Raw genomic sequence first — 18690 nt, 5'->3', positions numbered from 1 at the left:
GGACTGGTGGAGATAGGGCATCGTGCTCAGCATGGGCAAGTTCCGCCCGTCGGGCTGTTTCCCCGCTGCGTTACTCTCTGACTTTATAACACACTAGACGACCCATGGAGCCGTTGGATTGCCGTTGTTACTAAAGGTTCTTTAGTCACTTGTCAGTTTCTTCGTTGAACCAAATTAAGGCGCATGTTGCAATCAATAGCTCTTGAACAATTGGTTGGGCACAAACCAGCCAAAACGTTACACAATAGCGCAACAATTTGAACGAAACTTGGTACTGCACACCGCAGGCGAATATTTAGTAAGGTGCCCCTAGAATTGTTACGCTATCATGTACCGTATTGGCTGTATTTCAGGAACACACATATATATATATATATATACACAAATGAGATTTTTAGTAATATGCTAGACAAAGTGGACCCGTTGAGCCCAAACCTCTCCTGCATTGGTGCAGGACCCTGTCCTCCCCCACTCCCCTCTCTCCTCAACCCCCCTCCCCTCTCCCTTCTCCCTCACTCCCCCCTCCCTCCTCCCCTCCCCCTCCCGTCCTTTTAAACTTTCCCACCCCCTCCCTCCCCACTTCCCCTTCCCCCTCAACCCCCCTTATCCACCCTCCTCCCCCCTCCCTCCCCCCCACCTCCCTCCCCCTCCCTCCTTCCCGAGGAGATAGATTTAAACTTTAAATCGTGAATAACTTTAAAAATATAACACTGATTTCAATAAAACTACTTGCTTTACCACTAAAGCGACGACGGTGAGTAAGATGGGCATAAAATTGTCGCGCTATCGTGTACCGTTTTGGCTGTAGTTCGATCACAAACAAGATAACAAACGAGAGTTTTAGTATATAGATACAGATAATGTCTCAGGAGATAATTCTAGATGAGCTGTGCTGACTCGTGACATTACAGGTAAACATTTGCCTTTTTTTCTGACCATCTACAACTGTGCGGTTTTTTAGGCTATTACCCGGCTGTGAGAAACCAACAAAGGAGGTAGCGTACAAGACACTTGTCCGCCCACTGTTGGAATATTGCCAGACAGTATGGGACCCTCACCAGAAAAATAACATTGACACCCTTGACAAGGCTCAGAGGCGCGCAGCACGGTTTGTTTGTGACTCAAGACAGTCAAGCGTATCCGATATGTTAAATCGCCCTGGCTGGGAGTCGCTGGAGTCAAGACCCACCAAAGCCCGCTTGTCTACAAAGAGACTCACGGCATCATCCCCAGTAACATATTTAGAGACACAGCGCAGAAACAGGCCCTTTGGCCCACCGGGTCCGCGCCGCCCAGCGATCCCTGCACATTAACACCAGGGACAATTTTTTTTTAACATTTGCCCAGCTAATTAACCTACAAACCCGCACGTCTTTGGAGTGTGGGAGGAAACCGAAGATCTCGGAGAAAACCCACGCAGGTCACGGGGAGAACGTACAAACTCCGTACAGACAGCGTCCGTAGTCAGGATCGAACCTGAGTCTGCATTCGCTGTAAGGCAGCAACTCTACCGCTGCGCCACCGTGCCGACCCACGTCATTCAATCCAATACCCAGAAATTTACAAGGCAGTCCTCAGGTCACTTAAATTTATACTAGAATTAGAGCAAACAAAAATAGCTGCCTACGTTCACTGAATCCATGGACTATCCCAGAGTGGAACATCCTTCCCGACCTTGTCACTCGTCAAGTCACAGCTCGACAACTTGGGCATGGATCATCTCACCAAACTTGCCCGCGTAAAAATCTAAATAACCTTTTTGCAACCAGTGCCCACGCGAGCCCAACCTGCACCAGATAGCCCAGCTGTTGGCGGTTGTGCAGCACAAAACAGAAACAGAAACAGAAAGGAAGAAACGCTGCTGATATGTTATACAGCATGGAAACAGGCCCTTCGCCCAACTAGGCCATGTGGACCAAGATGAGCCATCTTCCTTCTGTCTGTGTTTAGCCCGTATTCTACCAAAAACCTTTCCTATCCATATACCTGTCCAAATGGGTTTTTTAAAATGTACCTTAAAAAGTACCTGCGTCAACTACCTGTACCTCCTCTGGCTGCTCATTGTATGTACCCACCAGCCTCTGTGAAGAAGTTGCCCTGCTGCTTCCTACAGACCTTTCCCCTCTCACCTTAAACCAATGTCCACTGGTTCTTGATTCCCCTGGGCTTGGGAGAAGACTCAATAGACAATAGGTGCAGGAGTAGGCCATTCAGCCCTTCGAGCCAGCACCGCCATTCAATGTGATCATGGCTGATCATTCTCAATCAGTACCCCGTTCCTGCCTTCTCCCCATATCCCCTGACCCCGCTATCCTTAAGAGCTCTATCTAGCTCTCTCTTGAATGCATTCAGAGAATTGGCCTCCACTGCCTTCTGAGGCAGAGAGTTCCACAGATTCACAACTCTCTGACTGAAATTTTTTTTCCTCATCTCTGTTCTAAATGGCCTACCCCTTATTCTTAAACTGTGGCCCCTGGTTCTGGACTCCCCCAACATTGGGAACATGCTTCCTGCTTCTAACGTGTCCAACCCCTTAATAATCTTATATGTTTTGATAAGATCCCCTCTCATCCATCTAAATTCCAGTGTATACAAGCCTAGTCGCTCCAGTCTTTCAACATATGACAGACCCGCCATTCCGGGAATTAACCTAGTAAACCTACGCCGACTCTGTACATTCACCCTATTTGTTCCCCTCATCATTTGATACAACTCGAGACGATCACCCCTCAGCCTCCTGCACCCCAAGGAATAAAGTCCTAGCCTGCCTAACCCCTATCTATAGCTCAGGCCCTCAAGTCTTGACAAAATCTTTGTAAATCTTCTCCACACTCTTTCCAGGTTAATGGCATGTTTCCTTGAGCAGTGTGACCAAAGCTGAACACGACAACACAAGACTGTTAAAGACACAAAGTGCTGGAGTAACTGAACAGGTCAAAGGCAGCATCTCTGGACAACAGGGATAGGTGACGTTTCAGGTCTTTTCATTGATTGGAATTTGGGGGGACAATATTGGGTGATGTCATTTGAAAGGATAAGTACTGTACTTGACGAAGGTATTTATTCACAAAATGCTGGAGTAACTCAGCGGGTCAGGCAGCATCACAGGAGAGAAGGAATGGGTGACGTTTCGGGTCGAGACCCTTCTTCAGTCTGAAGAAGGGTATCGACCCGAAACGTCACCCATTCCTTCTCTCCTGAGATGCTGCCTGACCTGCTGAGTTACTCCAGCATTTTGTGAATAAATACCTTCCATTTGTACCAGCATCTGCAGTTATTTTCTTACAGTACTGCACTTGAGGTGCTTTAACCTTCGAGAACACTCAATGGGTGGAGAGATCTGGGAATAAGCCGAAAAGGGCAAGCAAGCGAGCGGGCAAGATCATCTCTGACCCCTCTCACCCTGGCCACAAACTCTTCGAAGCACTTCCCTCTGGAAGGCGACTCCGGACTGCCAAAGCAGCCACAGCTAGACATAAAAACAGCATTTTTTCCACACGAGTGATAGCTTTACTTAATAACCAAACTCTGTAGCCTCTTTTTTTTGCCCTGGTTTATTTTCACCCACATGTTTAGACTGTAATGGTGCAACCTTATTGTTTTGATGTGTTTATGCTTTATTCTTAATTGTTAACTGTATGTTTGTGTTGTCATTTGTGAGCGGGGCACCAAGGCACATTCCTTGTATGTGCACATACTTGGCCAATAAAGTTATTCATTCAATTAATTCAATTAATTCAAATAAGGACATTGCTTTGAACCAGAAAGGACAGGGTGGTCAGAATGGTCTTCTGGGAGTGCATTCAAGAGAGAGCTAGAAACATAGAAACATAGAAAATAGGTGCAGGAGTAGGCCATTCGGCCCTTCGAGCCTGCACCGCCATTCAATATGATCATGGCTGATCATCCAACTCAGTATCCCGTACCTGCTTTCTCTCCATACCCCCTGATCCCTTTAGCCACAAGGGCCACATCTAACTCTAGATAGATAGAGCTCTTAAGGATAGCGGAGTCAGGGGGTATGGGGAGAAGGCAGGAACGGGGTACTGATTGAGAATGATCAGCTATGATCACATTGAATGGCGGTGCTGGCTCGAAGGGCCGAACGGCCTCCTCCTGCACCTATTGTCTATTGTCTATTGTCTAATGGCTTCGTCTGGATCTGCAAAATTCTGTGCCGGTGTGTCACAAGACAGCTTTGTGACATCACTATGCCTGTACATTCCGGTTCTCTGCACCTTTAACATCGTGCAAGGATCGAAGCCCTGGAGGACTTTGGAGATTTGCTGAGGCCAAGCCACGTCAGGAGATTTTAAGGTAGGCCCTTCGTCGCATTTGAAAACCTAACGGAAAGGTGCAAATTAGTTCTCGGGTGCTGCAAAGGGGGGGGGCAGGGGTCAAAGAGTCGCGGAGGGCAAAAGCCGCACAAGGATTTCTAAAACCAGAGTGATTTCGAAATCAAAGTGTTGGGAGGACAGAAAATCGACGCCGATCGTAATGAAAAGAAATGATGGGAAAATGGAATAGACAATAGATAATAGACAATAGGTGCAGGAGTAGGCCATTCGGCCCTTCGAGCCAGCACCGCCATTCAATGTGATCATGGCTGATCATTCTTAATCAGTACCCCGTTCCTGCCTTCTCCCCATACCCCCTGACTCTGCTATCCTTAAGAGCTCTATCTCTCTTGAATGCATTCAGAGAATTGGCCTCCACTGCCTTCGGAGGCAGAGAATTCCACAGATTCACAACTCTCTGACTGAAAAGGTTTTTCCTCATCTCAGTTCTAAATGGCCTACCCCTTATTCTTAAACTGTGGCCCCTTGTTCTGGACTCCCCCAACATTGGGAACATGTTTCCTGCCTCTGACGTGTCCAACCCCTTAATAATCTTATACGTTTTGTTTATTGTCCTGTGTACCGGGGTGCAGTGAAAAACTTTAAGGGAAAGGAGTAGAGCAAAGGAATAAAGTCCGAGCCTCTTTCTATAGGTCAGGCCCTCAAGTCCAGGCAACATCCTCATTATATAACTACCAGGCAAGTTCACTTCAGTTTAGTTTATTGGCACTTATACCGACGTTCAGTGAAAAGCATTTGTTGCGTGCTAACAAGCCAGCAGAAAGACAGCACACGATTACAATCGAGCCATTCACAGTGTACGCATGCATGATAAGGGAATAACGTTTAGTGCAAGGTGAAGCCAGTAAAGTCAAATCAAAGATAGTCCGAGGGTCCCCGATGAGGTAGATAGAGGGTAGACACACAATGCTGGAGTAACTCAGCGGGTCATACAACATCTCGGGAGAAGGAATGGGAGACCCTGTCTCGACCCGAAACGTCACCCATTCCTTCCCTCCCGAGATGCTGCATGACCCGCTGAGTTACTCCAGCATTGAGTGTCTACCTTCGATTTTAACCAACATCTGCATTTTTTTCCCTCACAGGTAGATAGAGGTTCAGACTTGCTCTCTGGTTGCGGTAGGATGGTTCAGTTAGTATAAGAAGATAACTGCAGATGCTGGTACAAATTGAAGGTATTTATTCACAAAATGCTGGAGTAACTCAGCAGGTTAGGCAGCATCTCAGGAGAGAAGGAATGGATGACGTTTCGGGTCGAGACTCTTCTTCAGTCTGAGAAGAAGGGTTTCAATCCGAAACGTCACCCATTCCTTCTCTCCTGAGATGCTGCCTGACCTGCTGAGTTACTCCAGCATTTTGTGAATAAATACCTAGGATGGTTCAGTTGCCTGATTACAGCTGGGAAGAAACTGTATGTTCTATTTAATCGTGGGGATTTTAAGTTCATAAATTCATAAGTGATAGGAGCAGAATTGGGCCATTCGGCCCATCAAGTCCACTCCGCCATTCAATCGTGGCAGATCTATCTCTCCCTCCTGGCCCCATTCTCCGGCCTTCTCCCCGAAACCCCATGACTCCCGCACTGATCCTACAAGCACTGATCGTACTTTTCGGTCGCATTCTCCGCCCCCAGCAAGTAGTTATTAGGTTAAAGAAATGAAAGCAAAGGCCATCGATGGTAATTTTATGCAGCAACTCCATGGGAATTTCCCTGACCGATGCTAATCCGGTGCACCTGCTCTCTAGTTTGTTCAAGGAAATAGCAAGGTGCAAATTTGGCAGGGATAACCTTTACTGGTATGTTTTTCAATAAAATAAAATTCATTTGAAGAAAAATATTTATCAACCCATACTGCAAAAAGGGCACTCCCCAACTGCATTTAGTGTGCAAACTAGCTGTATTTGATGCAAACTTAAAATATACAGTGTCTTTTTGATATAAATATTTGGTACGGCAAAGAGGTACGAGGATGTTGCCAGGACTCGTGGGCCTGAGCTATCGGGAGAAGTTGAGCAGACTGGTACTCTATTCCTTGGAGCGCAGGAGGATGAGGGATGATCTTATAGAGGTGTAAACAAATCAGGAGAGGAATAGATCGGGTAGCCGCACAGAATCTCTTGCCCAGAGTAGGGGAACCAGAGGACATAGGTTTAAGGTGACGGGGGGGGGAGAAGTTTTAATAGGAATCCGAGGGGTTACTTTTTCAAACAAAAGGAGGTGGGTGTATGGAACGAGCTGTCAGATGAAGTAGTTGAGGCAGGGACGATTGAAGCTTTTAAGACACTTTTAGACAGGTACATGGATACGACAGTACATGGAGGGATATGGGCCAAACTCAGGCAGGTGGGACTAGTGTAGATGGGACATGTTTGTCGGTGTAGGGCAAGTTGGGTGAAGGACTTTTTTCCACGCTGAATGACTCTATGACACCCAACCCCCACATAAAAACGTGAGGCACGGTGGCGCAGCGGTAGAGTTGCTGCCTAACAGCGAATGCAGCGCTGGAGATCAGTGTTCGATCCCGGCTACGGGTGCTGTCTGTATGGAGTTTGTACGTTCTCCCCGTGACCTGCGTGGGTTTTCTCCGAGATCTTCGGTTTCCTCCCGCACTCCAAAGACATGCAGGTTTGCAGGTTAATTGGCTTGGTAAATGTTTTTAAAAATTGTCCCTAGTGGGTGTAGGACAATTGTCCCTAGTGTGCGGGGATCACTGGTCGGTGCGGACCCGGTGGGCCGAATGGCCTGTTCCTGCGCTGTATCTCTAAACTAAAATTGGAGGAGCCTGTATTGCCCTCCACAGTTTCAGCAGATCCCATCACACTTTACAGTCAGTTAGGTCTCCTTGAAGTGTTGCCACTGTTGCAAATTAAGAAGTACTGCCAAGAGAGTCAAGAATGTTTAAATGTCATAATGTACCGCCAATAGAACAACAAAATTCTTACTTGCAGTGTCAAAAATAGGCCTGGAAACACAATGCACAGAGATAATATAAGTATCTTTCCCCAAACCAATTGTCTTTCGGGGCATGATACAAACATGAAACAAATAAAATAGGCTCTTGACCCAAAACGTCGGCCATTCCTTCTCCCCAGAGATGCTGCCTGTGTTACTCCAGCATTTTGTGTCTATCTTCGGTGTAAGCCAGCATTTGCAGTTCCTTCCTACACATTTTGTCTGCTCCACTGCAAAATCTAGTTAAGGTACGATAGAACTTCTCCTCCTCTCTCTGATGAGAATTCTGCAACGCCCTCTTCTCTCGCTGTTCCCCCTCTGTGACTCCTCCAGCTCTACGACTGTGTTTTAATCCAGACTCGCATTGTCTGCTTTGATCTGCCCTTTCTACACATTGCCCGCTCTTTGTAACCTTCCTACTCTCCCTCTCCCCTGACTCTCAGTCACAAGAAGGGTCCTGGCCTGAAACGTCACCCATTCCTTCTCTCCAGAGACGCTGCCTGTCCCGCTGAGTTACTCCAGCTTTTTGTGTCCATTTCCCTGGTGAGGCGGAAACTGTTCCTTACCAGGATTTCACGACCATGGGACAACTTCAGAAGGACAGGAATACGATCGGTTCCTGTAAATTCATGTCTGGGGGGGGAGAAAAGTTAAAATATAAACATCACAAGGTCAACTCCTTCTGTGAACAGCTTTAGTTTGCTGCTGCAAGAAAAGTTGGTCACTGAGATTTAGGAGAATATAAAACATATTACAAATAAGCATCATAAAAATTAGAATTAAATGGAAACAATGACAAAGACGAAATTTAAATATATTTTATGGGTTGTAAATGAAAGAGACAAGGATGTTTAGATTTAGATTTAGATTTAGAGATACAGCGCGGAAACAGGCCCTTCGGCCCACCGGGTCCGCGCCGCCCAGCGATCCCCGCACACTAACACTATCATACACACACACTAGGGACAATTTTTACATTTACCCAGTCAATTAACCTACATACCTGTACGTCTTTGGAGTGTGGGAGGAAACCGAAGATCTCGGAGAAAACCCACGCAGGTCACGGGGAGAACGTACAAACTACGTACAGACGGCGCCCGTAGTCAGGATCGAACCTGAGTCTCCGGCGCTGCATTCGCTGTAAGGCAGCAACTCTACCGCTGCGCCAACGTGCCGCCAGGATGTTACAAGGATATTTAGTTTGGTTTAGAGATACAGCGCGGAAACAGGCCCTTCGGCCCACCGAGCTCGCACCGACCAGCGATCCCCGCACACTACCCTACACACACTAGGGACAATTTTACATTTGTACCAAGCCAATGAAACCGACAAACCTGTACATCTTTTGGAGTGAAGGAGGAAATCGAAGATCTCGGAAAAAAACGCATGCAGGTCATAGGGTGAACATACAAATTCCATGCAGGCAAACACCCGTAGTCAGGATCGAACCCAGGTCTCTGGCGCTCTAAGGCAGTAGCTCTACTGCAACGCCAATATGGCCACCCACATATAGCCAGGACTCAAGGGCACGGCCGTCTTAACGCATGGGCCTGATGGGCACTTGCCCGGGGCCCCACGAGCATAGGGGCCCCATGCTGATCTGTGTATGTTAAGTGACTTGCAATAAATAAATACTACTTTAAAAATGTAGGTTCAATAAGTGCTTTTTTCACAACATTTTCGGTCCCTAAGTGCTTCTCACAGCGATCTGTTTCGCAACAATTAGCTCCCTAAGTGCTTTGCTTTTCCATCCCTAAGTGCTTCTCACAGCGATCTGTAAGTGCTTTTTGCAACAATGTAGCACCCTAAGTCCATCGCTAAGTGCTTTTCGGTAAGTGCTTTTCGCCAGCACGACAGGGGGGGGCTGGTAGGGAAAGAGGGGTGGGGGAGAGTAAAGGTAGGGGCCCCAGTACACTGCTTTGCCCGGGGACCCATAATGCTGTCAAAACGGCCCTGCTCAAGGGGGTATGGAGAGAAGGCAGTTACAGGTTACTGAGCTGGATGATCAGCCATGATCATATTGAATGGCGGTGCAGGCTCGAAGGGCCGAATGGCCTACTCCTGCACCTATTTTCTATGTTTCTATGTTTCTATGACTGAACTATAAAGGTAACTTTTTTTTTGCATAAGGGTAGTGGGTGTACGGAACAAATTGTCACAGGAGGTAGTTGAGGCAGGTACTATCGCAACATGTTAAAGAAACATTACTATGTTTAAGAAACATTTAGACAGGTACATGGATAGGACAGGTTTAGAGGGATTTGGGCCAAATGCATGCAGGTGGGGCTAGAGATGCCAACTTTCTCACTCCCAAATAAGGGACAAAAGGTGACGTCACCGCCCCGCGCCCCACGTGACCTCACCCAGCCAGCGGCCACGTGCTCCCGCTCCACAAATGGTGGCCGCCCGTGCCGGGAGGCGGGTTGCTACGCTGCTGAAAGGTACGCTGAGATAAATACAAGCGATTAAAGGTAATTTTTACAATGTCATCAGAAGAAGTAAAGTCAGTTAAAAGCTTGATTGAAAAGATAAGTTTTTAGCTGCCGTTTAAAAATATCACCTGATATTTTCTCGCATGGCCCTGGGGTGGGTATTCCACCGCTTGGGGCATATTTGAAAAAGGCTGCTTCCCCAATTTTCTTATTGCTGCGGCTTTGAGAGGCTTTTACTCACAAAATGCTGGAGTAACTCAGCAGGTCAGGCAGCATCTCGGGAGAGAAGGAATGGGTGACGTTTCGGGTCGAGACCCTTCTTCAGACTGAGAGGCTAACAGGCTTTGAGAGGCTAACAGGCCGGCATCAGAAGACCTGAGCGCTTGAGGAAGGATATTCTTGCACTTGAGGGCGTGCAGCGTAAGTTCACTAGGTTAATTCCCGGAATGGCGGGACTGTCATATGTTGAAAGACTGGAGCGACTAGGCTTGTATACACTGGAATTTAGAAGGATGAGAGGGGATCTTATCGAAACGTATAAGATTATTAAGGGGTTGGACACGTTCGAGGCAGGAAACATGTCCCCAATGTTGGGGGAGTCCAGAACAAGGGGCCACGGTTTAAGAATAAGGGGTAGGCCATTGAGAACGGAGATGAGGAAAAACTTTTTCAGTCAGAGAGTTGTGAATCTGTGGAATTCTCTGCCTCAGAAGGCAGTGGAGGCCAATTCTCTGAATGCATTCAAGAGAGAGCTAGATAGAGCTCTTAAGGATAGCAGAGTCAGGGGGTATGGGGAGAAGGCAGGAACGGGGTACTGATTGAAAATGATCAGCTATGATCACATTGAATGGTGGTGCTGGCTCGAAGGGCCGAATGGCCTCCTCCTGCACCTATTGTCTATTGTCTATTGTTTATTGAGTAGGGGCATAGGGAAGGAGGGACTCTGCAAGATATGCTGCTCCTAAGCCATTTAACGACCGAGATATAGCCATTAAAGTCCGAGGGTCCCCAATGGGGTGCATAGTGGATCAGGACCGCTCTCCAGTTGTGCTGGGACGGTTCAGTTGCCCGATAACAGCTGGGATGAAACTGTCCCTGAATCTGGAGGTGTGCGTTTTCACACTTCTGTACCTCTTGTCCGATGGTAGAGGAAGAAGAGGGTGCGACTCGTCCTTGATTATGTGTAGGAAGGAACTGCAGATGCTGGTTTAAACCAAAGATAGACACAAAAAGCTGGAGTAACTCAGTGGGTCAGGCAGCATCTCTGGAGAGAAGGAATGGGTGACGTTTCGGGTCGAGACCCTTCTTCACCCAGTCTCGACCCGAAACGTCACCCATTCCTCTCCAGAGATGCTGCCCGTTAAGTTACTCCAGCTTTTTGCGCCTATCTTCGTCCTTTGTTGTGCTGCTGGCTTTGCCGAGGAGATGTGAGGTATAAATGGAGACAATGGAAGAAGGGTCTCAACCCGAAACGTCACACATTCCTTCTCTCCAGAGATGCTGCCCGTCCCGCTGAGTTACTCCAGCATTTTGTGTCTATCTTCAGTGGAAGGAAGGTTGGTTTGCGTGATGGGTAGGTTGATCCGGAAGATTACGTTGCACAGGAATGGGTGACGATTTTGGTGGAGACTCGTCTTCGGACTGAGAGTCAGGGGAGAGGACTTTTCTATGTTCAAAATATTTGAAAAAATGCCTGGGAAAATTCCGCTTTGCATCTTCAAGTAACACCACCAGAGGGCAGGCTGGCTCTTGATTTAATGTCTCACCAGACATGACTTCCAATGATACAGACACTTCCTCAGAATTGTACTGAAGTGTCAAGCTAAATTAAGTGAAGTTCAAAGTAGAGTTTCACTGTGGAGGCTTCAGCCAATTTAGCTAATTTGAGGGAGGACATTCTTGCTATTGAGGGAGTAGGCTCACCAGGTTAATTCCCGGGATGGCGGGACTGTCATACGATGAAAGAATGGAGCGACTGGGCTTGTATTCACTGGAATTTAGAAGGATGAGAGGGGATCTCATAGAAACATATAAAATTATTAAGGGATTGGACAGGCTAGATGCAGGAAACAAGTTCCCGATGTTGGGGGAGTCCAGAACCAGGGGTCACAGTTTAAGATAAGGGGTAGGGCATTTAGAACGGAGATGAGGTAAAACTTTTTCACCCAGAGAGTTGTGAATTTGTGGTATTCTCCGCCGCAGAAGGCAGTGGAGGTCGATTCACTGGATGCATTCAAAAGAGAGTTAGATAGAGCTCTTAGGGCTAGCCGAGTCAGGGGGTATGGGGAGGAGGCAGGAACGGGGTACTGATTGTGGATGATCAGCCATGATCACATTGAATGGCGGTGCTGGCTCGAAGGGCCGAATGGCCTCTTCCTACACCTATTGTCTATGTTTCTATGTGAATGTTGGGGGGGGGGGGGATCTGGACATTTGTGTCAGCAGGTACAGCATTTCCTGAGCTTTAGACTTTAGAGATACAGCGGGGAAACAGGGCCCTCGGCCCATCGAGTCCGTGCCGACCAGCGATCACCCCGTGCACTAGCCTTGCCCTACACACTAGGGACCATTTACAAATTTTAGTGAAGCCAATTAACCTACAAACCTGCACGTCTTTGGAGTGTGGGAGGAAATTTGAGGAAAGATATTCTTGCTATTGAGGGCGTGCAGCGTAGGTTTACTAGGTTAATTCCCGGAATGGCGGGACTGTCATATGTTGAAAGACTGGAGCGACTAGGCTTGTATACACTGGAATTTAGAAGGATGAGAGGAGATCTTATCGAAACGTATAAGATTATTAAGGGGTTGGACACGTTAGAGGCAGGAAACATGTTCCCAATGTTGGGGGAGTCCAGAACAAGGGGCCGCAGTTTAAGAATAAGGGGTAGGCCATTTAGAACTGAGATGAGGAAAAACTTTTTCAGTCAGAGTTGTGAATCTGTGGAATTCTCTGCCGCAGAAGGCAGTGGAGGCCAATTCTCTGAATGCATTCAAGAGAGAGCTAGATAGAGCTCTTAAGGATAGCGGAGTCAGGGGGTATGGGGAGAAGACAGGAACGGGGTACTGATTGAGAATGATCAGCCATGATCACATTGAATGGCGGTGCTAGCACGAAGGGCCGAATGGCCTCCTCCTGCACCTATTGAAACCGGAGCACCCGGAGAAAACCCACGCAGGTCACAGGAAGAACGTACAAACTCAGTACAGACAGCACCTGCAGTCAGGATTGAACCTGGGTCTCCGGCGCTGTAGGTCAGCGACTCGACCACTGCACCACAGTGCCGCCCAAACTGAAGATGGGTCCCGACCCGAAACGTCACCTATCCTTTTTCTCCAGAGATGCTGCCTGACGCACTGAGTTACTCCAGCACTTTGTATCTCTCTTTGGTAATAAACCACCGTCAGCATTCCTTTGTATCGACATGTACTATCCATCGTAAGTTGCCTGGGATGAGTGGTGTTGAGCCATGTCACATTCATAAAGAGGAACAGCGTGGAAATAAGCCTGAGATAGACGCAACGTTGCCGGAGTAACTCAGCAGGACAGGTAGCATCTCTGGAGAGAAGAAGGAATGGGTGACGTTCCCATTCCTTCTCTCCAGAGTTACTCCAGCATTTTGTGTCTTATCTTCGGTTTAAACCAGCATCTGCAGTTCCTTTCTACACATGGGAAATGGGCCCTTTGGCACGCTGGCCACACCCACCATCAACCGCCCATTTGCATTCATTCTACCTGAACCCCATTATTTTTATTCTTCTCACATTCTCATCATCTCCCCCACTCATTTTCACAGTAGACGTGATTTTACGCAGGCCAATTAACCCGCCAACTTGCATGGAATTGGGACGTGGGAGGGAAACCAACTAAACCCGGAGTGAACACATGCAGCCACAGGGAAATGTCAAATACCACGCAGACAGTACCTGAGATGGAACCTGGATCTCTGGTGCTATGAGTATTCCCCTACTTTGGGCAAGAGTCTCGGTGCGTTTACCCGATCTATTCCTCTCATGATTTTGTACACCTCTGTTACATAACCTTCCATCCTCCTGCGCTGCGAGGAATAAAGTCCTAGCCTGCTCAACCTCACCCTACAGCTCAGGCCCTCGAGTCCTGGCAACATCCTCGTAAATTGGAGCAATCGGAGTGCTATCCGTGATCTCCATTTCAATGGTTCAATGGAGAGTTGTGAAGTTGTGGAATTCTCTGCCGCAGAAGGCAGTGGAGGCCGATTCACTGGATGCATTCAAAAGAGAGTTAGATAGAGCTCTAGGGGCTAGCGGAATCAAGGGATATGGGGAGAAGGCAGGCACGGGTTACTGATTGTGGATGATCACATTGAATGGCGGTGCTGGCTCGAAGGGCCGAATGGCCTCTTCCTGCACCTATTGTCTATGTTTCTATGTGAATGTTGGGGGGGGGGGGAATCTGGACATTTGTGTCAGCAGGTACAGCATTTCCTGAGCTTTAGACTTTAGAGATACAGCGTGGAAACAGGCCCCTCGGCCCATCGAGTCCGTGCCGACCAGCGATCACCCCGTGCACTAGCCTTGTCCTACACACTAGGGACCATTTACAAATTTTAGTGAAGCCAATTAACCTACAAACCTGTACGTCTTTGGAGTGTGGGAGGAAACCGGAGCACCCGGAGAAACTCCAGGCGGTCACAGGAAGAACGTACAAACTCCGTACAGACAGCACCTGTAGTCAATATCAAATGTCATTATCAAATGTACCTAGGGATAGTGAAATCTTTTTTTTGCATCCAGTTCGGTAAAAATCTTATTGTACATAGGCACGATCACACACAAGTGCAAGAGTGCAAGGTAGACTAGCCCGAGAGGACTCGTTGGGACCAAGCCTCTCCTGATTGCCATTCCGCCTCTTTCCGGTCCCCCCTCTTCCGCTCTCCTCACCCCCTCCCTAATTGGTCGCCACTCCCGTCACTCGTGCGGGAGCGCCAGGAGCACGGGTTTGATCCTGACCATGAGTGCTGTCTGCACGGAGTTTGTACGTTCTCCTTGTGACCTCTTGTATTTTCTCCAGATGCCAGTTTAAATTGGCATCATGGTCAGCACATACATTGTGGCCTCAATGGCCTCTTCCTGTGCTTATACTATTCTTTGATTTATTGTATTTCAATTATATTAGCAATACTATCTGGCAATGTTACTGTGCCAATTTTTCATTGGGTTGGAGGGTTTGACGACCTTGAGTTGCATTATTTGATGTTGGGACACAATTATTTTGTGTTTTAATTGGAGTAAAATATTCTGCAAACTTCACAGACCTGTGTATTTTTACACTCGACCCGAGGGGTCTCGACCCGAAACGTCAGGAATTTCTCTCCAGAGATGTTGCTTGTCCCGCTGAGTTACTTCAGCTTTTTGTGTCTACTTTTACTGAAGACTGGAAGTGGGCAGGTAGACCACAAGATTTATACTGTAATCCTCCGCTCAGTCCGCCTTAACCTATTTGATCTCCCGGTGGCTCAGCACTTTAACTCCCCCTCCCATTCCCAATCTGACCTTTCTGTCCTGGGCCTCCTCCATTGTCAGAGTGAGACCCAGCGCAAATTGGAGGAACAGCACCTCATATTTCGCTTGGGTATTTTACACCCCAGCGGTATGAACATTGACTTCTCTAACCTCAGATAGCCCTTGCTTTCCCCCTCTAGTCCCTCCCCCTTCCCAGTTCTCCCACTAGTCTTACTGTCTCCGACCACATTTCATCTTTGTCCCCCCCCGACATCAGTCTGAAGAAGGGTCTCGACCCGAAACGTCACCCATTCCTTCTCTCCTGAGATGCTGCCTGTCCCGCTGAGTTACTCCAGCATTTTGTGTCTACCTTCGATTTAAACCAGAATCTGCAGTTTTTTCCTACACAAAGATTTATACTGTGTTTAGCTTAATTTAGAGACACAGCGTGGAAACGAGCCCACCGGCCGACCGAGTCCCCCGCCGAACAACAATCCCATACACTAACACTATCCTACACACTAGGGACAATGTACAGAGGCCAATTAACCGACAAACCTGCACATCTTTGGAGTGTGGGTGGAAACCAGTGCACTCGGGAGAAAACCCACATGGTCACAGGGAGGACGTGCAAACTCCGTTCAGACAGCACCCGAGTTCAGGATGGAACCCGGGTCTCTGGAGATGCGAGGCAGTAACTCTACCGCTGCACCACTGTGCTGCCCCCAATTGTGCTTCACAAAGAAATCTCTCTGCACCGCATCACAGTGGCGCGGCGGTAGAGTTATCATATCATATCATATATATACAGCGCGGAAACAGGCCTTTTCGGCCCACCAAGTCCACGCCGCCCAGCGATCCCCGTACATTAACACTATCCTACACCCACTAGGGACAATTTTTTTACATTTACCCAGCCAATTAACCTACAAACCTGTACGTTTTTGGAGTGTGGGAGGAAACCGAAGATCTCGGAGAAAACCCACGCAGGTCACGGGGAGAACGTACAAACTCCTTACAGTGCAGCACCTGTAGTCAGGATCGAACCTGAGTCTCCGGCGCTGCATTCGCTGTAAAGCAGCAACTCTACCGCTGCGCTACCGTGCTGCCTTACAGCGAATGCAACGCCAGAGACCGGGGCTCGATCCCGACTACGGGCGCCGTCTGTACGGAGTTTGTACATTCTCCCCGTGACCTGCGTAGGTTTTCTCCGAGATCTTCGGTTTCCTCCCACACTCCAAAGACGTGCAGGTTTGAGAGTTAATTGGCTCGGTGAATGTAAAAATTGTCCCGAGTGGGTGTAGGATAGTGTTAGTGTGCGGGGATCGCTGGTCGGCGCGGATCCGGTGGGCCGAAAGGGCCTGTTTCCGCGCTGTATCTCTAAAACTAAACTAAATCTGACCTCAGGAGCAAACTTGCCTGTAATTGAGCTGAATGGTTTCTCTCTGCCCGGGACGTAGGCGCCCTGATTTTGGCTCCACGGTAAACAGCCGGTTGTCCTCTATCCTCATCTCGTGCAGCTCGGTGGGGTTAAATTCGCCCGTCTCCGCCCAGTACTCCAGGTCCAGTTGTTGGTCCACCGGAAATAGGAAGGCCCTTGGTAAGGCAATGGGAACGAAGGAAAGAGAAAAAGACATCGAGTCACACAGCATGGAAACAGACCATGCCGCCCAACTTTGCACACACCGACCAATATACCCCGTCTACACTAGTCCCACCTGCCTGCCTTTGGCCCATGTCCCTCTAAACCTGTCCTTTCCATGTGCCTATTTAAATATTTCTTAAACAATGTGATAATACCTGCCTCAACTACCTCCTCCGACAGCTCATTCCATATTCCCACCACCCTTTGTGTAAAAAAGTTACCTCTCTGGTTCCTGTTAAATCTTTCCCCCCCTCACCTTAAACCTGTGTCCTCTGGTTCTCGATTCTCCTACTCTGGGCAAAAGACTCTGTGCATTTACGCAATCTATTCCCTTCATTTTAGATTTTTTAGATTTAGAGATACAGCGCGGAAACAGGCCCTTTGGCCCACCGAGTCCGCGCCGCCCAGCGATCCCCGCACATTAACACTATCCTACACACACTAGGGACAATTTTTTAAAAACATTTACCCAGTCAATTAACCTACATACCTGTACGTCTTTGGAGTGTGGGAGGAAACCGAAGATCTCGGAGAAAACCCACGCAGGTCACGGGGAGAACGTACAAACTCCGTACAGACGGTGCCCGTAGTCAAGATCACCGCTCATCCTTCTACGCTCCAAGGAATGAAGTCCTAGCCTGCCCAACCTCTCCCTGTAGCTCGGGGCCCTCGAATCCTGGCAACATCCACGTAAATCTTCTCCGCACCCTTTTCAGCTTGACAACATCTTTCCAATACACAACATGGTGACCAAAACTGGACACAATCCTCTAAACCTGGCTTCACCAACGTCTTATATATTCTCTTGCAGGTTCTACATTTATACATGAAGCCATTAAACATACAGGCAATCCCCAGATTACATAAGGGTAAGTCAGAATTTCTTTTTTCCCTCTTGCTACCCATATATAGTTTAGTTTAGTTGTTTAGTTTAGAAATACAGCATGGAAACAAGTCCTTCGGCCACTGAGTCTGCGCTGACCAACAATCACCTGTACACTAGGTAGACACAAAATGCTGGAGTAACTCAGCGGGTCAGACTGAAGAAGGGTCTCGACCCAAAACGACACCCATTCCTTCTCTCCTGAGATGCTGCCTGACCCGCTGAGTTACTCCAGCATTACTACCTTCGATTCGAACCAGCATCCGCACTTATTTTCCTACACAATCACCTGTACCCTACACACTAAGGACAATTTGCTGACGCCAAATAACCTACAAATCTGTACGTTTTTGGAATGTGTGTGGAGCACCCGGAGAAAACCCACAAGGTCACAGCGAGAACTTACAAATTCTGTACGGACAGCACCTGTAGTCAGGATCGAACAGGGCATTAAATATTGGCCTTGCTAGCTAGCATTACCCGCCACCTAAAAATGAAAACCTCCCCTCCCCTTCCACCTATCGTCTTTCCTCCAGCCTCACAATTCGCTTGTCGTGTGCTGCATTTATTTCGGAAATACGGATACCAAGGTTTAGTGCCACCATACTTCCCACTGGGCTTGCAACCTACCAGTCAACAGGCAAGACCTCCTTGTTCTCCAGCATCAGTAGAACTATGGAAGGATCTGAACACACAGGTGCTGCCCCAAAGTTGAAGTCCACCATGACAGGGGTTGATACAGGCGGGCATCGGGTCGTGCTACAAGTTGAACAGAAAAGATCGTACGTTGAACTTTCCGGGGCGCAGAAAAGTAGGTTCACAATAAGTAGCGTTAGAACAATCGAAAACACAAAACGACCAGTGGACCCGGTGGGTCCCCGTTGTGACAGCGGTTGACGGAAGAAAAAGACACACAACTTTAATATTATTGAGTGGTCAAT

General features: G+C 48.0%; 1 protein-coding gene across 1 annotated transcript in view; it reads right to left on the bottom strand.

Annotated features, from left to right (window-relative positions):
* The window catches only part of cfap65 (cilia and flagella associated protein 65), a 198388-nt gene that overhangs the window by 82888 nt on the left and 96810 nt on the right, over window positions 1–18690 (bottom strand). The window contains exons 19-21 of the mRNA XM_078404358.1: window positions 18380–18508; window positions 16641–16817; window positions 7878–7944 (exon numbers count right to left, since the gene is read on the bottom strand). Coding sequence (XP_078260484.1) covers window positions 7878–7944; window positions 16641–16817; window positions 18380–18508 — 373 coding nt within the window. The remainder of the gene's footprint in view (window positions 1–7877; window positions 7945–16640; window positions 16818–18379; window positions 18509–18690) is intronic.

This window comes from Rhinoraja longicauda, chromosome 8 (assembly GCF_053455715.1).
Source record: "Rhinoraja longicauda isolate Sanriku21f chromosome 8, sRhiLon1.1, whole genome shotgun sequence".
Lineage (NCBI taxonomy): Eukaryota > Metazoa > Chordata > Chondrichthyes > Rajiformes > Arhynchobatidae > Rhinoraja > Rhinoraja longicauda.
The sequence above is the reverse complement of the archived record's forward strand: the minus strand, read 5'-3'. Positions and strand labels throughout refer to the sequence as shown.